Below are 20,790 nucleotides of genomic sequence, written 5' to 3' on the forward strand. Positions count from 1 at the left end.
CCCCATATTTGGCAATTTAGAAGCAGAAAGATTTCAGCTGAGGATAGTCATCGACCAACAGACACACACACAAATCCAGGTGATGCTCGCGCATCAGGGACAGTCGAGCAGTATGGGTGAGATCAGGCAGACAAGCGTCACTCCACTGTTTACAAGGTACCTTAGTGCCATGTCTTCCTGGAAGCCCTGGCATGCCTCTCTCCCCCTGGAAGCAGAGCGAGAAACACAGAGAAAGAGAGCAAGAGACAGGAGATAAGTCCTCCCAGGGCTCTGTGAGGAGTGCCCAGGGCACAGGCAATGAGGAAGCCTCCTGGGTGAGACCGGGCACACCCCTCTTCCCCACCTGACTCTCACCACGCCGATTACCCTAGCCAGGCCCATTTCCCATCAGCAGTACCCCTCAAGCCTGTCAGGTACAGCAGGAATGACCCTGCTGGAGTACCACAGCAGCAGTGCTGGGAACAAAGGCAGTTTCTGTATCCTGCTACCACATCCCGTGATGTGGGTATAGGGCGTCGCTCGGTCTGCAGGGACTCTAGGATGAACAAACTTATCCAGAGAAATAGAGAATCCAACAATGCCTTGTATTATTAGCCAGAATTTTATCTGGCAGTAAATACAAAATAAGCCATCTTTAGACAGTCTGCTTACTGCTGTTATTTTGTTGTGGGTGTTTAATCCTTGCTTGGAAGAACTGGTTAGCAGCAATATATGCGTATGCTTTTTTAAAAAGCAGTTTCTAGTAACTGTGGCATCCTGTGAACTATATTTTGTAAAATACTGTCTAATACCACAATGTACATGACCTAGGTGATGTGAGCAGCTCCCACCCTATGGAGGATACTAACTATGGTATTTTCAGCTGCAAGAAAAATAAAACAGTAATGACGAATGCTTTGTACTAGAGAAACAGGGACCACTCTTGTCCCTCCTTCTCAACTATGCTCCATGGGTTGGTTTTTTTTCTTAACTGAGACCAAGCAGAGAAGACCAGCACTTTCTACTGGGAGGCACCCACACTGCTCACAGAGCCTGCCCGCACAGAGCAGCCCTGCACGTGAAAGTAATTCCCCATCCCGGAGACCTCTGTGGAAGAAAACGCCTGCCTGAAGAGCTGTTTAACTATCTAGCCCTGCAAAAGCAGGGCCACCTCAGTGAAAGGGAATAAGGTAACCCCTTACAGGGTACAAGTTACAGAGCAGCCACGCTACCCTACGTTTTCTGATGATGGCCTCAGCCTGCCTGCACAGCCCCCTCTGGCATCGGCAGGATCACACAGGCACTAGAGCTAATTAGAGAGCAGGAGCAACAAATGTGACACTGCACCATTAAAGAGCAGAAAGAAACCCCAAAGCCAAAGCCAGAGAATAAGCAAGAAAAACGACTCTGCAGAACATCTTTAAACCCTCATGTGTTTGAAAGCCATTGTAATACAGTAAGTATCCCCTGGGCTTGTCGCTTTGTGATCCCCCAGTTCCCTCTGGCCTAGCACAGGGTGCCATAGCCAGGCAGCAGCAGCCCACCAAAACCAGGACCACAACAGTGCAGCTAAGCCAGGAAATATCACCAAAGGCATATATCAAAAGCAAAATGCCCAGCACAGGTCCTCAGCAGGCTCCAGGAAAGCAGTCAGCATCTCCCAGCTCTCCTGAGCTTCATGCTGATTTAGGAAATACCTCCATGTCCCCCAGTCTCTCTGGAAGAGTCAGGCTATGCTTCTCCCTCCAGCACAGAGGGGAACATCTTGCTCTCTTCCTACACCTGGTGTGAGCAGCTTTATACCCGCTCGGTGCCAATCATGACAGAGCATGCCCCATGCCGATCAGCCCATTACAGGCTGCCAATTAAAGCAGAGACCCTTCCTTTTTTGCTCCTTGCTGTGAAAGGTGGGTTATGAGGGGGTTATTGAGCAAGGCTGGGGCAGTTTTCTTTACTGCTCTTTCCTCAGAGCATGAGGAAAAGCCTCATCCTAAAGACTTTTCAATTAAAAAAAAAGAAGAAAATGTCACTAGAGCTGAATGTGATGGCTAGGCTAGGGGACAGTGAGTCAAATCTTATTCAGATGATGCAGGTGATCACACTTACTGGTTGTCTAATAACCTTCATAGGACACAGATGCAGGCCTTAATATGATCAAAGCACAAATGATAGCCACAGAAGAAAATAGCTACGAGAGAATTTATGTTGTGCTGCATCTGTCACTGGGTGGAGAAAGGTTATTAAATGAAGAAGGGGTCTGTGTGAAACCAGCAAGCCTCTTCAGGCCTCAAATAGCCTTTATCTCCAGCAAAAGCAGTGATATGCTTTGTGAAATTGGTCACTACAACTGAACTGTGAATCACAGTGTTTGTCCTGGGCTCTTCAAAACAAAGAGAAGGTAGAATCTAGCCCAGGTAATTGGATCCGAAGGTGGAAGCACTGAAAAAGCCTGCCAGAGTCCCAAACGATCCTCCTAGGTGGGAGGATGACAGAAAGAAGCAATTTCCAAAGACAACAAATGCGTGTGCTGTGCGGACGTTCAGGAGCTGCTACTGGGTGATGTCTGGCTGCTGATATAAGGGTACCTCTGCACTTCCATTTCAGTTCCTCTGAGCAAAGAAAGGAAGTTGAGAGAAAAGCAATCCTGACAATAACAACTGAAACTCTGTGTGCGAAAGAAGAGGCTGCTACAGGACTGGGGAGGCGGCCCTTTGGAGCAGCAATTTACTACAAAAAGCACAGCGCGTTTCATCTCCACGCTTTACGAAGTGGGATGAATAAGGGCCCAGGCAACTAGAACATGTCAGCAGGGTCGCCCTGAGGCACTGCTTTGCAACACAGAACAGAGAAGGTTCTTGCCTGTGGATGACCCTGAGATATCACTGGAAGCCTTGGAGACTTCCCCTTTGCCAGAGCCTCGATCAAGGGCTGATCAGTCCTTGCACACGGGTGCAAGCAGAGAGGGTGTCTGCTAGCAGTGAAGCGTGGGAGTATAAGCAGGGCTGGATCACAGCTTCTCCTTCCAGCCTTTTCTCCCACACCAGCCACACTCCAACTTCAGTCCTCTAGTTCAAGCTTAATGGGAGAGCACCCGGCTGTTGGGTAAACTTGGGGCCCCCAAAACACATTAGTTCTGGGAGCAATTCTGGTTTATTTTACAGGGGCATAAACCAGAAGCGATGCCTTTGTGCCTGATGGAATTACACTGATGTGAAAATGGACACGGCAGAACCTTTGGACTTCACATGCCCTGCATTACTTCTGAGGAGGTATTGTTTTCTTGTAGGAGGACAATCACTGCTGTTCTATGCAACTATTAACCCTGAGCCTGCATTCCCAAAGAACATATCTTTAAACTCAATGTAACGCATCCATGTTAAGTTCTGAAGGGGCCTTTTCTCCCTTCAAATAGTAATCCACCCAGATGGAAAAAATATAGAAAGTGTATATGCTGCACAATAAATGAGATGCATGCCACGTACTAAATACTTGAAATGTATGTGTCACTGTTAATGCCTTTCAAATTATTACAGGATCAGTCTTTTCTCATGATGTTTAAGATGTATGGCATGACACAATATGCTCTGACTGTCATGAACGCTTGCCAATGTTGTAATGTTTTAAGCACAGCCTACGTTGAGTAATATACTTTAAATATATGGGTACTGTAAATTTCAGTCAAATAGATAACATCTGGGCATAGACCATATGAGCCTGTAAAAAGTGTCCAGAAACAGACAGAAAATCCTGATGCCAAACCTCAGCCTGAGTTGCAGAGTTTGAGTGGATTTGATGCGTCAGCTAACCAGATTTTATGAGGAAACTCCAACCCAGCCCGTCAAATGGAGAGATGTAACAAATCATTAGCAAACTTCATAGTCAGAGAAATATGCCTTTGGTAAGAATCGAATTCCACCAAATGGATAAAGGCTGGTTGTGTTGCCTGAGCTTGGAGTGTCTGTCTGTGGTTAATCAGAGCACAGATGTGTACTCCATTAAATACCCCACAGTGCTGCCTCAGACCCAACTTCCTCTCACAACCCATCAGCCCAAGGAGCAGTATCTCCCAGATGATCTACCGTGGTAGAAAACCGTATTTCTCATGCCTACCTTTATGCCAGCGTCCCCTTTTTCACCCTGCCCAGTGAAGAACAAAGAGGAAGGAAACACAGAGAGGGACAGTGAACATGAAATCGAGCAAGCAGTACAATCATTAACAGTGAGGGCCAAAGAGAAAGTAGCCAAAGTAGGGAGCGTGTGATAAATGCAACCCCAGGCCTCCAGACAGAACTGGCTCCTGATAACAACATGGTACCAGCCTGAACGCTGGCTGCAGCCCACCCCTCCCTGGGAATGCAAGGCAGTTTACATTGCTGGAGTGGATGCTGCAGGTCGCCCATACTAATGCTTCCTGCGTGTTTTGGGTGTAGACAAACCATCAATCTGTTTCATGGACCAGAATATACTCATTCTCCCACACAAAAGCCTCTAAAGGCTGGGTGAGTTTTACTCTTTAATGGGGGCTTGTGCGGGGCTGTGCCTGGCTCTGGTGCAGGGAGCGGGGAATCACTCTGGCCAAAAATTGCTCAGGCCCTTTACACAGGAGCAAGTCTTTCTGTTTACATGGCTCATACCAGGCTCCGGAGAACTGCCTTCAGCCCCCAACCCTCCGTACTCCTTTAGCGCATCTCTAGGTTCGGGTGCCACTTATCTGCCCTTGCAAGACAGCCCCACTGACTCTGAGTTTAAGGGTTACCTTGGGGCCAGTAGCTCCGGGGAGGCCATGCACTCCAGGCAGGCCTGACTCGCCCACATCACCCTGAGGAAGGGAAGAAAGAAAACGGAGGAAGAAGAGAACACAGTGAACAGCAAGAAAAGGAGCCTGCAGGATGCCTGAAAGGTCAGAAAACATGTGAGAGGGATGTTCCACACAGAGGTGCCCGCCACACACCAACCTACCATCTGGGCCTCTCTGGGAGAGGAGCACCATTCTGCATGAAGAAAGATATTCAGGATGCGAAACGTACGGATTGAAGGGAACGGTCCCACGATCCCGTACCATATCAGAGCTAACACCTTTGCTCAACTCTTTGCCCTGTTTTCCCTTTCCCCTGACCCACTCACCAGGGAGGATTTTCTCCCCTACTTTCATCCATTCCTTCCACCTTTCCCAGAGAAAGGTCACAACCTCAGGCTCATTCCTCTGAGATCAGTGCAGGCTCTTTACTTGGTAAGTAAATTAGCCAGACAAGTTGTTTCATGTAAGAGGAGCTCGTAGGAGAGGCCCTCGCTGCGAGGTCATCGCAGGGACCCCCTCACCGCTGCTGAGAGCCGTCTGCCCAGTGCTCACACAACAGGACGGGCTCTTAATGGAAAAAACGACAGTTCACTGGAAGAAGAGGCAATAAATTGCATCTGTCTGCAGGAGTGGGCTGGGGTCCGCGGGGGCTATAATTTCCACTTCCTGACATAACAAAAACTTCTCAGTTTATACAGAACTAATTAAAAAGCTCTCAGGTCTTGCCATTTTGCTCGCAGAGCACCCATAAAGCAACGTGGTGATAACACAGGACACAGGACTCCCACCTGCTGGGAACATTCACCTTCCCCTTCTCCAGCTGACATCTCTTCAGCAGTATCTCTTCATTCCCTCTCCCCTTTGATCTTCCTTTGTGTCTTGCCCCTATCTCTCTCTCTGTCTCTTCATTACACCCTCTGGGCTTGACAACCCTGCTGTTAACCAGCTACTGCTAAAGACATTTGGGCATTGCCAGCTTCTGCCTTTTAACCTGGAGCAGGATTGACTCCTGCTTTATTCCAGCGACAAGTAGCCACAGATTTTGCCCTTTCCAACCTCCTGTTCAGGTCTGGATGCACAAGAGGGATATTTCAACCTGCAAGAGGGTATAGAGAGGCACACAGACAGGGACACATCTGTACCATAGCTACTGGAGAGCTACATCTCTGGGTCCAACCTCTCCTTACGTGGGTGACAGCAGGGGATCTGTGGGCCTGTCACAGCCCCATGTCCAGTGGGAGCAGAGCTCAGCAGAGGGCTCCAGAGGAGTCCAAAGATTTGCATCTGTGATCCCACAAGCCATCAGTGCACATTAATTCATTTAACAATACTGGAGGTCCCCTTCTTACCTTTCTGCCAGGGTACCCCTGAACCCCAGGGTCTCCCTGCAAAGGCAAAAAGACAAAAGAAAGTGAGGCTTGGCCTGAGAAGGACAAATCCCTGCCCTTTTCCCTAGGCAAGATGCTGGGATGGAAGGGCATTCCATGGGGAAAATTCACCTTTTGCTCAGAGTGACTCCACTGAGTCCCTGACCCTTCAGACCTGTGGGTCGCTGTTACCTGCACTGGACTGAGCCCTAGCATGAAAGGCACAATAAGCACTAGCAGCTGGATGATCCATGGCAGCTACATGACCCAGCTCTGCAGCTCCTATCTCCTCGCTCTGGCTAAATATCTCAAATAAAACCAAGGGCGGGGGGCGGGTGGTTGCAGCTGAAAAACAACAACACACGCCCCGCCCCCACATTTTGGCAAGTGAACAAATGGGAAACTGTGGTGGAGTTAACAATAGCATTGCAAAATCAGTTCCTGAAGCACTGGTAAATGCTTTGAGTGTGGAAGAAGCCAATAAAGCTGTGTGTGGCAAAGAATTTTGCAAGAGGGACTGACGAGGCGTGCCTTGCTCAGTCAAGATGCGACTCAGACATGTTGCCTGGGCAAAAATCCATGAGTCAGCACACGGGCCGGGCCCCAAGGGCAATACTGAATTGGGTTAGAAATCTTTCTCAGCTATTTGATGTAACCTTTACCCCTCCTCCACCCATTAAAATGTACACATCTCTCCTTGCCAGGAGCATCCACCCCTCTGTCACCTTGCTCCCTCTAAGTGAGGCCAGACATCTCACCTTTGGTCCAGGAGGCCCAGGTAAGCCCTGTAGATAAAATCAAAACAGACACTAGAGTTGGCAAATGTAGACAACGTTACATGGGCTGCAGGGTGGTGGGAGATGCTGACTGCTTTGGTTTGAAATGCCCCTTTACAGAGATGATTGGCACTAGTAAGCTCAAACACCCCCGATCTATTCTTCATGTAGATGACTACTATCTTAACCTACATTCCCAAATAGATTCATGCCCATAGCGCTCCATCCCTCCAAGCCTAGTCTCACTGAAACAAAAGACCAAAAAGCTGCTTTGCCGTATGCATCAGAATCTTTTCTGTTTCTCTGGCTTTTCTTGGGAAACTTGTTCCCAGCCCACTCTGCAGCTCTGAGTAAATCAGGCACTTGCAGCTTCCTCTGACACGCTAAGTAGAGAGAATATATTAACAAACAAACCACTTATGGTTTTAAATGAGAAATAACCAAACAATTTACCTGATACAAACCATGAAGTATACTGGATATGTGTGTACGTAAATATAAATAAACAAAATACCCATACAGGAGCTGCCTTCCTGATGTGAGCAGATGGAAGGAGAAAACTACTCTAGATAGGCTCTGATGCCTATACCACCTTTGGTGTTGTCTGCTTATAGCAATTCAAATGTTTAGTCATTACATCTTTGGCTCCTTAGTGCTCAAAGAGAGATGAGAATGCTTACAGGACACCCGACCCTTATATTGCATGTGAAGAGGCACTTTTGCCTCAGGGGAGAAGATTTGCTTGTCTTGATAGCAGGCCTTGAAAACTCTTGGGGGTGGAAACTCCTTTTGCACTGCAGTCGCTGCAGGGCCAGCATGCCATGTTTCTCCCCACAGCTCCCAGGAACGGACCTGGTTTCTGGTACCCACCTTTCCATCTCTGCCAGGCTTCCCAGGTTCTCCCGCTCTGCCCTGTTGAAAGTCAGAGGTACATTAGCAGGGTTTTCTGCCCTATCTTCTGCCATTTAACAATATTATTTTAAATGATGCTCCTGGTTTTGCCCTCCTTGGCTTCTTGCTACCAGCTTGAGAACAGGATGGGGCAGGACTTCAAAGGGGTCACAGGGATTCTTATCAGTCAGGTTCCTGCTGTGAGGAGGATAATTACACACCACAGGTTACTTCCTCCCCATGACGGTCTTCAGAGGCTGAGGAGGAGGAAATGGGCCTGGTGTCACCCGCTCGCACGTGCGTGTCTAGATAGCAACAGTGCATGGCACACACCTCCGCCTTCCCTCCCACTCCCGCTCCTTCCCGGGAACTTCTTCCTCCCGACATATCCATGTTTCCTGCAAATCTCCTGTCTGTGGCTATCTTGGCTTCAGAAGGGGCAAAGGCCAGAGGAAATTGTCTGCACCCTAGGAAAAGAGGAAGCAGAAGGCTTTTTTGGTAATTGGACTTACAGGTGGCCCAACTGGCCCAGGCTGTCCTGGGGTTCCTTCAGGTCCAGCTGGTCCAGTGGGCCCTGGCGGGCCAGGGGGCCCTGGGGGACCTTGGATTCCTGCTTGTCCTTGTTCACCCTGAGGATCGTTAAAACACGTGGTTATCAGCAAGCAGGCAGAGCAAACCCTTCACACCACCCCACAAGGGCCCAAGGCAGGTCAGCCCGGCTGAAGCAGAAGAGGGAGAAGCAAGCCCCACGTTAGTGCCAGGAGAGGTTTCCAAGAGCGAGGCAGAGCCCCGCTGAGGACAGCCGGGCTGTCTGGGCAGCAGGAACCAGCGCCCTGCAGTTTGCAAAGACATCGGAGGCCACCTTGTCAGAGCTCTCTTTAAAAGGGATCTACAGATGACTGAGCAATCCAAAGAGATCTTTTTCTTCATAAGTCAGTCAAGTACAATTTATATGTCAAGGCCCAACATCTTTTGAGTTTCTCATGAGGCTTTCCAAAGCACTTGACAGTCATATGTGAACAAAGCCTCCCGTGACCACACTGGCACTTCCAGGCAGAGCCACAATCTCTTACCACGGCCTAGTTTTTTCCCTGTGCTATATTTGTTGGACAACACTCCCTCTGTTTTGCCAAGGACCGAAAGTAGAAATGCCACAAAACCAAAAGAAAATAACACGATCATCATGGCATTTCTGGAGACCACCCAAAACAGGCCTATGTACACCAGGCAGAGCTTGTTTTTGTAAGATTTAACAAGCTAGTGCGTGCAGAGCCACCTGCCATTTTAAGCTCTCTGAAACGGAGCCATTTCAGCTGGTTCCTCCCCAGGCCCCTCAGTAGCCATTCGGCGGCTGTGGCTCATGCCTCAGCAATGTCATCTGGCCCAAAGGATCTGGACTTGAGACCAAGCAGCTCTGAGGAGACAGTGGGTTGGAAGCACCACATTTGAATACCAGACTGCTGATCTATAATTGATGAATCCAGCAAACTCCTAAGGCACCGTGACACCCATGCTAAGCTGCTAGTCTCATGCGCTCCCCCTCCCATTCCCCCTCCCTAGATAACATATCATGACATCCTACTGCTAGCGACCCAATTTAAGTTTGAAAAACTCTCCTTGGTGGATCCATGGGAAGCTAGAAATCAAACATGGTTGTTTCTCAATTATAAATCAATGGGTGTGCAGTTCGGTCTCTGCCACATTTATTCTCTCTGCAGCCTTATACACTGCTGCTGGGTAAAACTAAGTCTGCTCTCATGCACTTGCGTGTTGAGGAGGATGCACGAAATCTGTCCCTGCATGTGTTCCTACCAAGCGGGCTGTTTATCCTGGCTGCTTTTAGTAAAACATGCAGATACAGGGATGTTTGCATTATTTAGAATGATAAATTAAAGTAATAAGCTGCAAATTTCATCCCTTCTGCCATGAGCTCTATTTAAAAGAAAATTTCTAACACATGGGCGAGGCTCACGGGAAGCTCGGTCATGTGTGGAGCAACAGCCCTTCTCCTCAACAGAGCTGCCGCCCACACTGGCAAGCCTGCTGGGCCAGGCAGGAAAGGTGCCCTCTCTTTTCCCCACATTGTAAGTGGATCCTGGCTCACCCTGTGGCCCGTGCAAAGGGACACAGGATCCTTCCTGAGCTTCCCTATCCTCCATACTCAGCGTTAGTCCACAGTCTTGGCAGTGGTCTCATAGCTTTTCAATCTGGGAGGGAATTTGGATCCAATGAAGACAAGAGGTTTGGAGGACACTGGAGTATATTTCTAGATTTCCTCTTGCCCTGACCTCTCAGCCAATCTTCAGAGACTTCCCTCCCCTTGCATCTTACAGCACCCCCACTACGGGGGTGCGAAAGGGTGCATGCATCTCACAGCACCCCCCCACGGGTGCACCGTGAGAATGCAGTGTCTCCCTTTGGCTCTCCAGCCTCTATTCCCACCTCAGCTGCTCTCTGTCAGCCTAGTCCGTGCTCCAGATTTAGGGCACTGGAAATGTGGCACAGTGCTGGAAACATCCCCTGGCAGGGGACAGGGAGATGGGGAGAGACGGAGCCCTGCCCAGCACAGGGAGTGGCTGGAAGGAGCTCACCCAAACTCCGGTTCACATTGCCTTTGCTTCACTGCGTCAGACAGCGTGTGCTTTGCGTGAGCGAGAGCTCATCCATACAGAGCCCTAAACATGCCAAATGTTATTTACCACATCATTATAGTCTTATTAATGCATTCAGCACAAAAAGACCACCACAGATCTAACTGGGTAGTAAGTGGATACAGTAAGTTAGAGATTAGGTGTCATTTTCATCAGATGTCATTCTATATTTTTAGCTGTTGACTGGAGCTATCTTTCAGTTCTTTTAAGCAGCAGCGAGCCACTCTGATTGTGCCTCAGCAATGCAATGCTTGTTCGGCCTCCCAGCACAGGTCTCCACTCAGCTCATGTCTCTGCTGAGCCCAAGCCCTTAGGCAAAGAACTCTTGTTCATGGGCTCAGAGGCAACATCAGGGTTTTCCTCTCTCAGATGCTGGGGCTAACATTTATTTTGAAGCCTCACATGTTTTCTTAGTATTCATATGTTGGGTTCCTGGAATTGCTCAGTGCTGGCAGATCTGTAGGGGTGGATTATACTTCACTGCACTTAGGGAATGAATATGGCAATGGCAAAATGGATCACGGCAAAATTGTATGGTGAAGTTAGCCTCTGGGGGATAGAGGGAATCTGCAGCCCTGGCTGACAACAGGACATGGGGCAGCTATTCAAGTTTCCCACTTCATCCTGGATACAAACTTCAGCTTTCAAAGCCTTTCCAAGAGGTCAGTCCTTGGCCCGGCTTTTCAGACTGTCGCTTTGAAGGGCAACCGGTGCAAGCCATAGGGCTTTGTGTGGTGCGAGCGCTGAATCAGTAGAAACTGAATTGAGACCATGGGCTCAAGTGATAACATGAAGACTTCACCAGCACTGGGCAAGGACCAGGCACCTCGTGGTAAAGGCCTGTATTGCAGACTGCAGTTCCCTGCTAGCATCTGACTGTCTAGACAGGCCGCGGGGTGACAAAACCCAGGCACTGAATAGAGGGTGCCCAGCACAGTTCAGTGGGGTAATTACAGCCGTTTGTCCACACGGGAAAGTTAATCCCGACTGATGGAACGAGGGAGCTTAAAGTGGGCTCATTAAAAGCCACATGAACTCTGACTATGGACACTCTTATTCACTATTCATAAGTTCATAATTCATTTTATGAATTCATTCCCAAAATAAACTAAACTAAACATGAATTATAGCCCTGGAAACCAAAATAAATGTGTTTACACAAAGATTTAATGCAATTTAATGAAACCATTACAAGAACTTATTTAAACACATTTTCCCAAGTGTCTCAGACTAGACTAGCCCTTAGAAGAAGTGTTTGCCTATTCATTCATCTCAGTTAAATTTCACAGACATTAGTTGCATTTCAGCAAGAGGTTTCTAACCTCTCCTGGAGATTGAATATGCAGGAACTGACTCCTTAAGGTAGGAGACTTCTTGTCGACAGTCCCAAAAACAGTTTCATGGCCCATTTCTCTTAGTTTAAAAAACTGGCTTCACTGCGTTTCTTTATAGCCACATTATCACATCAGAGATTTCCTCTGCTTCAAAGAAAGTCCCTCAGCTCTGCCTGAACCTCTTGGAAACCTCTCTGTAGAGGAAGAAAGACAGGTAAGCAAGCTGATTAGTCGCAAGCATCAAGGTAGGTTTAGAAACAGGCAACGAGGAGGAGAAGTCTACCTGGAAAGTGCGTCTCTTTATGACCGGAGGTGGAGCCAGCCGCACCGAATTGAGGAGAGGCAACAGCTGGAGAAGATCAAACCAGAAGGTCGTGGGGCAAAGGAGGCCGTTAGGGCACCGATAGTCAGAGAGCAGCCAGGGGAGAGAACAGAGAAGAGGGGAACAGAGAGATTGCCGTGAAAATAAACCACCGCATGAGAGCTGCACATGGCACAGGTACCTGCCAGCAGACCTCTGAGCTCCTCTGCGCCATGCATTGCTCACAGGGGGACTGGCCACGTGGCAGCCCCAGCAGGCACAGGGTGACCACTCGCCAACCCGATGCTCCCACTGCACAGAGCTTTTACCGCTTCCTCTGCTCAGAAATAAAACTTACCTGGGGGATTTTTGACTGCAAGATGTCCCCCCACTGACTCTGCTAAGCTCTCCGGTGACAGGATTGTTTCTCTTAATTTCTCATCATCAGATTCGAGATAGCTATCAAAATGCTAATTCTCTTCATGTTTTCCAAGTATGGTTCCCTATTTCTTTCCATCTTCCCTTACAAGAAACACAGTGTATCTCTGCGCCTCACCCTTCCTCAGGCTGTGAAAGGGAATGGAGAGGTGCTAGGGAGGGCCAGCAGCAGGCGTCACGGCCAGCAAACAGGTCCTGGCGTGGTTCATTTAGGTGAGCAGACACAGCCATCATGGCCAAGGGAGAAGACTAGACCTTGGTGCCTCTGAGGCTTGAGCAGGGAGGGTATCGCCTTGGGAGCCTGTGCTTTGCTTTTCCTTGTTTAACAGTAATATCAGCCTCTGATTGCGTATAGCCACGAATCCTGCCTTAGGGCACAAAGCTGACCCGGACACACAGAAATCAAATGCACTAAAGCTCGAGAGCATTTGTTCGTCCTTCTGTTGTATCCAGTTTCCACTTGCATGCATGCTGCTGTCAGCCTGGCACCCACCATGCCGGCTCCAGGCCCAGGAATGCTCCTCTGGCCTGATCCACTTTCCTGTTCCTATCAGTTTTCTACTGAAGCTGCTCTTGATTTACACAGGGAGAAGAGAAAGAGGCTTTCTGTGCTCAGGTACAGAAGCGTGCCCCAGTGTGCAACATTTCCCCATGTGAGCTGTGCATGCAGTTCTGAGAGGTGTGCCCATAGGTCTCCCACCACAGTAACCGTATGCATCCAGGCAGCGCACTTTAACCCCTTTAAACATTGTTCTTCATGTTTGCAGTGAAAGCAAGGATCCAGTCCTGTTGCAAAGTGAAGTGGCAACCCAATATTGCAGCATTGCCGCCCTATTGTCAGGTGGTTGTGTTCAAACGCACTGATCCAGACAGCCACAAGCTATCGCAACGAAAGCAGTGCTGCTGGAAAATCAGCTAGGCTGATCTTACCTGAAGGAAATCCGTCTCTTTCCAAAAGACAGCACAAGAGTCCCCATAGCTCAGGAGAGCGCTTGGGACTGTGCTGACCTTCGCAAGGGGGTTGTTGCTGTAAATCCCCACAGCACCATGCTGGTTGTGCCTAGCATGTCTGTATGCGTGACCCAGACCCAGCTGAGCTGGCTTGGCCCAGCTCCTCAAGTGCTGAAGTGTATCTGAAATATTATGCAGCTTACAGTGAAGCAAAGAGAGGATACTGGAAAGGATGAGGAGGAAAACAGAGAGAAGCAGTCCTGAAAACAGAGGTGAGACAAGACCCAGCAATGGTTTCAGGTGCAAGTGGGAGAGTTTAGAGAAGAAACCTGAAGCCTCTTCCACCCAGCTCCTGCCCTGCCCCCTCTGTGTCCCAATGGCAAGGTTTTTTTCAGAAGGCAGCTTGCAATATTGGATCCGCACCCTCATGCCTTTGCACTAGAACTGGGTCCCATCAGACCATTACCCACAAACCTTTAGCGTAAGGATCTGGTTAGAGCGCAGGGCTGCAAGGGTGGTACTTAGGTATTCCTAGGGGACAGTGAAGACACATGACACAAATGGGGTTGGTTAGATACACTGCATTTCTGAGAGCAGATGGAGCACGGCTGGTCCCCCTTTTCCCTGAGCTGAGCGCCCATCCCCCATCCGAAGGGTGGCACTTCGGAGCAGCTCAAACGGCCAGCTCACACCGAATGGGTGGCCCCACGCCAGGGCTTGTCCCTCACAGAAGTGCAAGCCATACAGACTCATACAGAAAAAAAAAAAAAAGGAAACTACAACACGAGCCAAGGCATACATCCTAGCCTTACATTTCCTTCCTAAGAAAACAAAGACGAAACAAAACTGAAACAACATCCCTGGTTTTTCAGGATGCTGGTTTTCATTTCCTCACACAGAGTATCTGACAAAGGACCTCATCAACCAGTAAAGCAAGAACAAATTGCAGTTCAGTCAAACGTGTAGCATTTTCACAACAAGGGTCATCCTAATTTTCATTTTGGGAGGAAGAGAGGGAACTGCACCTCTGTTGGCTGATTTATGCCTGTGACTAGGCCCTTTGGGACAGCCCACCCTTGAGCTGATCTGAGGACAGCCACCCTTCCCGTGAGCATGCCTCTGCCTTGGCACCACTCATGGGCTTTTTAAAACATTGAGCTTCCTGCCTCATGAGACCAGAAGTACCTCCACGAGAGCCAAGGAAACGTTGCCAGGCTTTGCGGAGATGTGAGGCTTTGCACCAGCTCTTTCCCTGCAGTCACAGCCCTCAGGCATGTCACCCTGGGGAGCACCCAACCCACCAAACCAGCGTGCCTTTGCCCCCAGGTCTGACCCCAGGCTGCTCCCAGTGATGCGCAATCTGCATCTCTGTTTCCCAGTGTTGCTGCAGGTCTTGCCGCTGCGTTTCACCTTGAGCACTGGGGACAGTCAGAGCCAAGGGCTGTAACATGAACCCAGGACACCTCTCGGGTGGACATTGTTGTTAGCTTCTTTTTAACATAACAATCTAGTGAGCCAGCTCGCCTAAATAAACACAGCTGACCGGCTATTATTGTACCGGTACTGGCACATACCCCCTTCTCCCTCACTGCCAGCTGAGCTCTCTCCCCTGCCTCTGCGGCACAGAGCATCCAGGGCCCTGCTCCCTTGGGGCCAGGGACCAGAGCCCAGCTAATTGTCCAGAGGCCCATCAAAAATAAACAGAAAGCCCTTAAGCCTGTCTCTTTGTACACCCAGATTACAAATTCCAGCCACTTCATATGATGTCGTTCCAATGCATTTCCAGTGGATTTTCAGCACTCCAGTTGTTTTTAGAGCTGCTTAAATTTTACCACTGTAATCCCTTCAAACCCCATGATGTACTCTCTCCTCTCTTGGCTGTGGTACATGCCAGCCAGGCCAGGACAAAGAGGCAAGTGGGGCAACATCCTGGCTTTCATTAGATGGTGGCTGGCATCAACCCTCCCTCTCTGCCTCTTCTTTGCAGGCAGAAAGCCCACCAGGCCTGGGGGGCTGGCATGGGGACCAGTGTGAGCACTGTGGCCAAGGGCAGTCAGGGTTACTTTTGGGCAGGGAGCACAACCCTTCCCCTTGTCTCTATGCAACGTTGAAGGGGAAGAAAAAGGGAGGAACAACAGTAGAGTCTCCCCGAGGTCTGCAAACCCCAAACTGCTGCTGGCCACGCAACCACAGCAGAGTCTGTGGAAGCAGGATGGAGCTGCTGCAGCAGCACAAGGTGTGAATGGGTTACCTCTACTCCTCCAGAAACCCCAGGTTTTGCTGGGTTTTGGGGTGAGGACACTGACCTTCCCTGCTCCAGCACAGAACATGGGAGGGTCTCCAGGAAGCAGCAATTTAGCTGGGGGTCAGCCCCGGTGGGCAGGAACAGACCAGAGAAACAACATCCCTCCTGGAAAACCTTATCTGCTGCTTTTCTGCGAAACACATCAATCAGCCGAGTGCTGCCCTCAGGGCCCCGATGACGCATCTTGTTAATGAACTGATCTATATTTCCAACAAAAAGCCATTCAGACGAAGGAGGATTAACATGCAGGAAGGCACGGGACAGACGATAATAACGCTAATGACTTACCCTGTGCGGGTACTCTGCGCACTGACCCTGTGAAAGAAGGGGATTAAAAGGAAAGAGTTTAAACCAAACAGAGGGGACCAAAATAGACACCTGGGGTCAGATCCAGAGGGTATAAAAATCATTGTGACTCTATTGAATTCAGTGCAGCTATGCCAATTTGCACCCGACAAGCACCCTCCCTCCTGTCCTCTCTCCCCAGAGCCCTCTATTTCTCAGCTGCTCAGAGTCAGGACAAGCAGTACCAAGCCCATCGAGCCCCTTCCCTCCTCACTTTTTACATTTGCTTTTCAACATGTCTCCCCTTAAAATTACCTTTTCTCCTTTTTGTCCTGGGGGTCCCTATAAGAGAAAAGTGACCAGAAAAGCCCTCAGTAAATGAAGGAGTTCAGTGCATGCAAGGGGAAAGGGATTAGGAGGAGGTGTGATTGCAAGAGATGGGATACTTACAGGTTGTCCCCTGGGACCTGCAGCACCCTTTAAAGAAACACATTGTCATGAATGTGAGACGGATTCCCATTTACAGTGACAAGAAGACAAAAACTCTCAGTGTATGGAGTAGGTGGAAACTCAGATTTTAAAAACAATTGTGGAGAAAAGTTCCCAAGAGAGATCTGGGCTCCCTTCGTTACTCTGGAGGAGTGAAAATGCACACATGTTCTGGCTGCACTGCGGGGGACAATTACCAAAAGGAGAGGGGAAAAATCATCAGAAAAACACACCCTTATTGTCCCAGGATCGCAGTTGATAGGGTGTCTCCTTGGCCGAAACACTGGGATCAAACCAGAAGCAGCCAGGGCTGAAGCCTGAGCTGCAACAGTCTGAGCTAGGGTTGTGCAAGAGGGGGATGTCAGCTCACCGCTCCGCTGAAGAGCAGGGAAGAGGGATCTTCAACATGTGCTTGCCAGAGCGTTACACTGACGCTCCAGCTCAATAGACAGGATTGGCAGAAGGAAACGTTCAGCTTTTCAGTGAGCAAAGGTGACTACAGAGCTGCTAGCTTGACATACTCATGTCTGGGGATTTTACCACCAGAGACGTCAAGAGGAACAAGACCACATTTGGGTTTCCATCAAGTGTGGCCTAAGTTTGTAATTTTCAACCAAAAGCATTTTAGTACGATACGTGTATGAAACAGAGCTTCAAGAGGGGAGAGATATTTAATATAAAAAATATGCTTTTTTTTTCTGTTAGATAAGTTGAAAGCTGCCATATGGATTTTTAGAAAACTTTCCACCGACTTTGGCTTGTGCTATGAGGCCAACCACGAAAAATGTCAGCTTCTAGAGTATATTTAAAGAACGTAATTGCTAACTGCAAGGAAAACATGTCCCATGCATAACTAGAGAGTTACTGCTGTGACATGATGAATCTGATAGCCGTAATGTAAAAATTACAGGTGTGCATCCCAGCACTGCTATTACGAAGTTACAGAATTAGGGACACAGCTTGTGCATTAGCTGAACTAGGATCGCTACCCTGCCTATGAGCTTACTCCCAGCAGAGAGGCAACATAATTTTAAACCAACCCGCAGACAAACATATATTTTTTTTTACCATCTCCCCCTTCTGTCCAGGATGACCCTGCAAAAGAAAAAAAAACATTCCTCAGCTTCGACCATTGCAGTCTGTAGATGTTGGCTTAACCCACTTCCCCTTGCGTCGGGAGGTACATGCAGTCACCCTACGTTGTCGAGGGAGGTGCAATGCCATGAACGTGGAGCTTCACTCGCACGTCTAACGGGACAACACTCTCCACTACCCAAAATGCTGATAACAAAGCTCTGGAGGATGGACATGGGGTGCAAAGGCTCTGCAGGGCATGGATGGGATATGGTTAAGCCTCGCTCAGGCTTGCTTAGCAGCTATGGCTGAGTGCAGTGAACGGCTCCTTGCTGGGGCTCACGTGTGTCCGCAGAGCAGTATAAGATGCTGCTGGCCTTGGCAGGGTGCTGCTCCTCATGGCAAAAACAGGGTCCTGCTGTAGGAAATTAGGTGCCAGAGGTATGTACTACCAGCTCCTTCTCCATTACAGCACAGCTAAGGGAAGTGTGATGGGGAACTTGGCTAAGGGGCTGCCTGGAGCTTTGGGTTTCATGTCAGTTGGGTTCATAGGGAAGTGGCTATATTTGTGCCTAGCTCTCTGAAGGTTGGGAAGAACTTAGGTCTCTCCCTCTACTACAAAGCTGTTTATAAGAAGGTTTTAAGGACAGTATGGAGGTCTTTAGGCTCCTTTCTTCTTCTACTGCACCTCTTTATAGCACAGGAGCAAAGAGAAAGAAGCTGTAGTGTGGACTTCAAATTAGGCTGTCAGCTGTCTAAGGTGGAGGGCTGGTGCCCAGGGACCTGCTCTGTCTGACGCAGGGTGGGAGTGCCTGCTTCCCCTGCAGCAGCCAGGCTGTTGCACTTGTGAAGTGCTAGTTTATAGATTTGCCTAGAAAGGAAGCAGCCACACTCTGCCTTCCCTCATCTCCTGACTCCTGCATCTCCCGCAAAGGCATCTGTGGTATCCTCCTGCCTGCCAACCTTCTAATTTTCTTTTAATCCATGCGTGTGCATGACATTGCAAAATAATCCTCTTAAAAACATACTCTGTAACAGGCAGGCTGGCAGGAGTCAGGGCAGAAAGCCTTGAGAGAAGCTGTTTGCTTACCGGTTTGCCATCCAAGCCAATAGGGCCCTGAAATAAAAAAGGAGAAATGATGAGAAATGCTTTCACCAGGGTGTCTCTCCGTCTGCCCCAGCAAGCCCTATGTGTTACAAGATTGCATGGGTCGGGGAAAGGATGCGGAGATGAGGTAACTCTCTGTGCCTTCACGCCGGCTCCTGGCAGGTCCCTGGCCCACTGAGTACCAGACCAGCTCCCCAGTTGCTTCTGAGGGACATGCTCACTGTCAGTCCGTTTCAGCAGCAGCACCAGACACACGAAGGGAATGGAGGAGGTATTAATGGGCAATTTTCAAAAAACGCTCGGCATGTCAAATTTTGCAGTGACCTGTAAACTAGTTGAAAATCAGCAGTTTTTGAGACTGATTTTAAAAGGCATCCACCTCTGGGGGAAGAGGAATTTTTGCAAATGATAGAATAATGAAAGTGTCCCAGGGAAGAGGTGACATACATCTCGGCAGCATGTTGAAGGTACTGTTTGATGAGAAACAGGCTCCACAGATCACTGTCCCACCTGGTACTTTCTCATGAGCTGGGCTGATTTGTTTTCTGCTCCTCTGAAAGCCAAAAGACCTCAAAGGCCTAGAGAGATCTGCTTCTCCTCAGCCCAGGGGCAGCTCACAGCCCCCCTTTTTGCAAAGGGCAGAGCCATGGAGGCCAGTCAGATGGTTTGGAGGCTGCCAATTCCTCCTGTTTTCCAGGTGTGAGAGTCTCCCCCACAGACCTGCTCTGGCACATTGATTGTCCTGGAGCAGCGGCTGAGCTGCCTGGTGGGAGCAGGGATGCAGGGGGTGTTTGTGTTTGCCTTAGGCTTCCTAATTGTCTGGCATAAATGCATAAAAATAAATAGCAACCATTTGAGTTCTCTAGCAGCTTCAATGCTTCAGAGAGTGCTGCCAGCAACTGTAGGACTGAAATGAAATTTGCTTTGTCCTCTCCTGGGCTTCTTTTCCATTCCCTTGTCTATCTGTAACAGTGTTGGAGAAGAATCACCCTCCCATGCTTTTTGTCCTTTCCCTTTGGCATGACCAGAGTGTTTAGCCTAGGATGGTCCCCAGCTGACCTGCATCACGCAGGGCCCAGTTTGGATCACAGGTGCTCACTGCTATTGCAATATCACCTAAAGACTCAATTAAGGTTGGAATTCCACCTACCTAGAGGATATTTTCTTTGTTTGGGGCTATTTCCTAAGATGGTTTTCTTTTACTGAACAGACCTGGCTTCAACTGTGTTATTTTAACACTTGGGGTTTCTAAAATAATTTCCTTTCGTAGTTGTGAGGTGGTTTGGTTTTGGTTGTTTTGGTTTGTTTTTTTTTTTCCCCTAAGTATCATTTAAAAGGAAAAGAAAAAAAAAAGAAGAAAAACAAATGAAGAAAAAATTACTTTTCAAGTGATACCAGGTCAGGTCCTTGGTTTCTGACAGAAATGATGAGATACAGCAAGCACTAATGACACTTCCTAGTAATATTGCTAATTTATGAGGTACGGGTGTGCAGTTACACTTACCGGGAATCCAGGAAAACCTCTTGTTCCAGGCTGTCCCTGGGAAGGATGAAGTGGAGACAGCAGTTCAGAGGAATTGAAGTGAATTTTGACTGACCCTAAGGCCTCTCTACAGAGCCTTTCCTCCGGCCTCTGTCCATTTATCCTATGAATCTCTGAAGAGTTACCCAAGACCCAGTTTCCCTCCAAGGGGAAAGCATCTTGGGAAGGAAGGGAAATCTCTCATCCCCACTCCAATTTGTACAGGGCCAAGAAAATCCTGGAGCAGGTCCAGTTTGGACTGCAAGCAGTTTCCTTGAAGTCTCTACATTAATTAAATGGGTGTCCCTAGCCCATACACTAGGTTTTTGGAGTATATTCCAGAGGCTGAGCTCATTTTATGGCAATTCTTGCTGCCATAGACTGGAGGCGTTTAGTGCAGGGTGCTGCTCTGTGCAAGACAAACCTTGCAGGTCACTGGTGTCTAAATACAGCCATCCCTCTTCTCCTCCTCCCCTAATCTCATACCCCAGTACATTCATTTTCCTCACAAATAATTCTGG

General features: G+C 48.8%; 1 protein-coding gene across 1 annotated transcript in view; it reads right to left on the bottom strand.

The window, feature by feature from the left end:
• COL13A1 (collagen type XIII alpha 1 chain) overlaps window positions 1–20,790 on the bottom strand; it is a 60,952-nt gene that overhangs the window by 30,648 nt on the left and 9,514 nt on the right. Inside the window, exons 6-19 of the mRNA XM_064464647.1 lie at window positions 20,252–20,287; window positions 18,730–18,756; window positions 17,634–17,660; window positions 16,527–16,553; window positions 16,392–16,418; window positions 16,080–16,106; window positions 12,080–12,145; window positions 8,324–8,440; window positions 7,791–7,832; window positions 6,903–6,929; window positions 6,127–6,162; window positions 4,736–4,798; window positions 4,090–4,116; window positions 161–205 (exon numbers count right to left, since the gene is read on the bottom strand). Coding sequence (XP_064320717.1) covers window positions 161–205; window positions 4,090–4,116; window positions 4,736–4,798; window positions 6,127–6,162; window positions 6,903–6,929; window positions 7,791–7,832; window positions 8,324–8,440; window positions 12,080–12,145; window positions 16,080–16,106; window positions 16,392–16,418; window positions 16,527–16,553; window positions 17,634–17,660; window positions 18,730–18,756; window positions 20,252–20,287 — 594 coding nt within the window. The remainder of the gene's footprint in view (window positions 1–160; window positions 206–4,089; window positions 4,117–4,735; window positions 4,799–6,126; window positions 6,163–6,902; window positions 6,930–7,790; window positions 7,833–8,323; window positions 8,441–12,079; window positions 12,146–16,079; window positions 16,107–16,391; window positions 16,419–16,526; window positions 16,554–17,633; window positions 17,661–18,729; window positions 18,757–20,251; window positions 20,288–20,790) is intronic.

The sequence above is a fragment of the Phalacrocorax carbo genome, chromosome 13 (assembly GCF_963921805.1).
Source record: "Phalacrocorax carbo chromosome 13, bPhaCar2.1, whole genome shotgun sequence".
In the NCBI taxonomy this organism is placed as follows: Eukaryota; Metazoa; Chordata; class Aves; order Suliformes; family Phalacrocoracidae; genus Phalacrocorax; species Phalacrocorax carbo.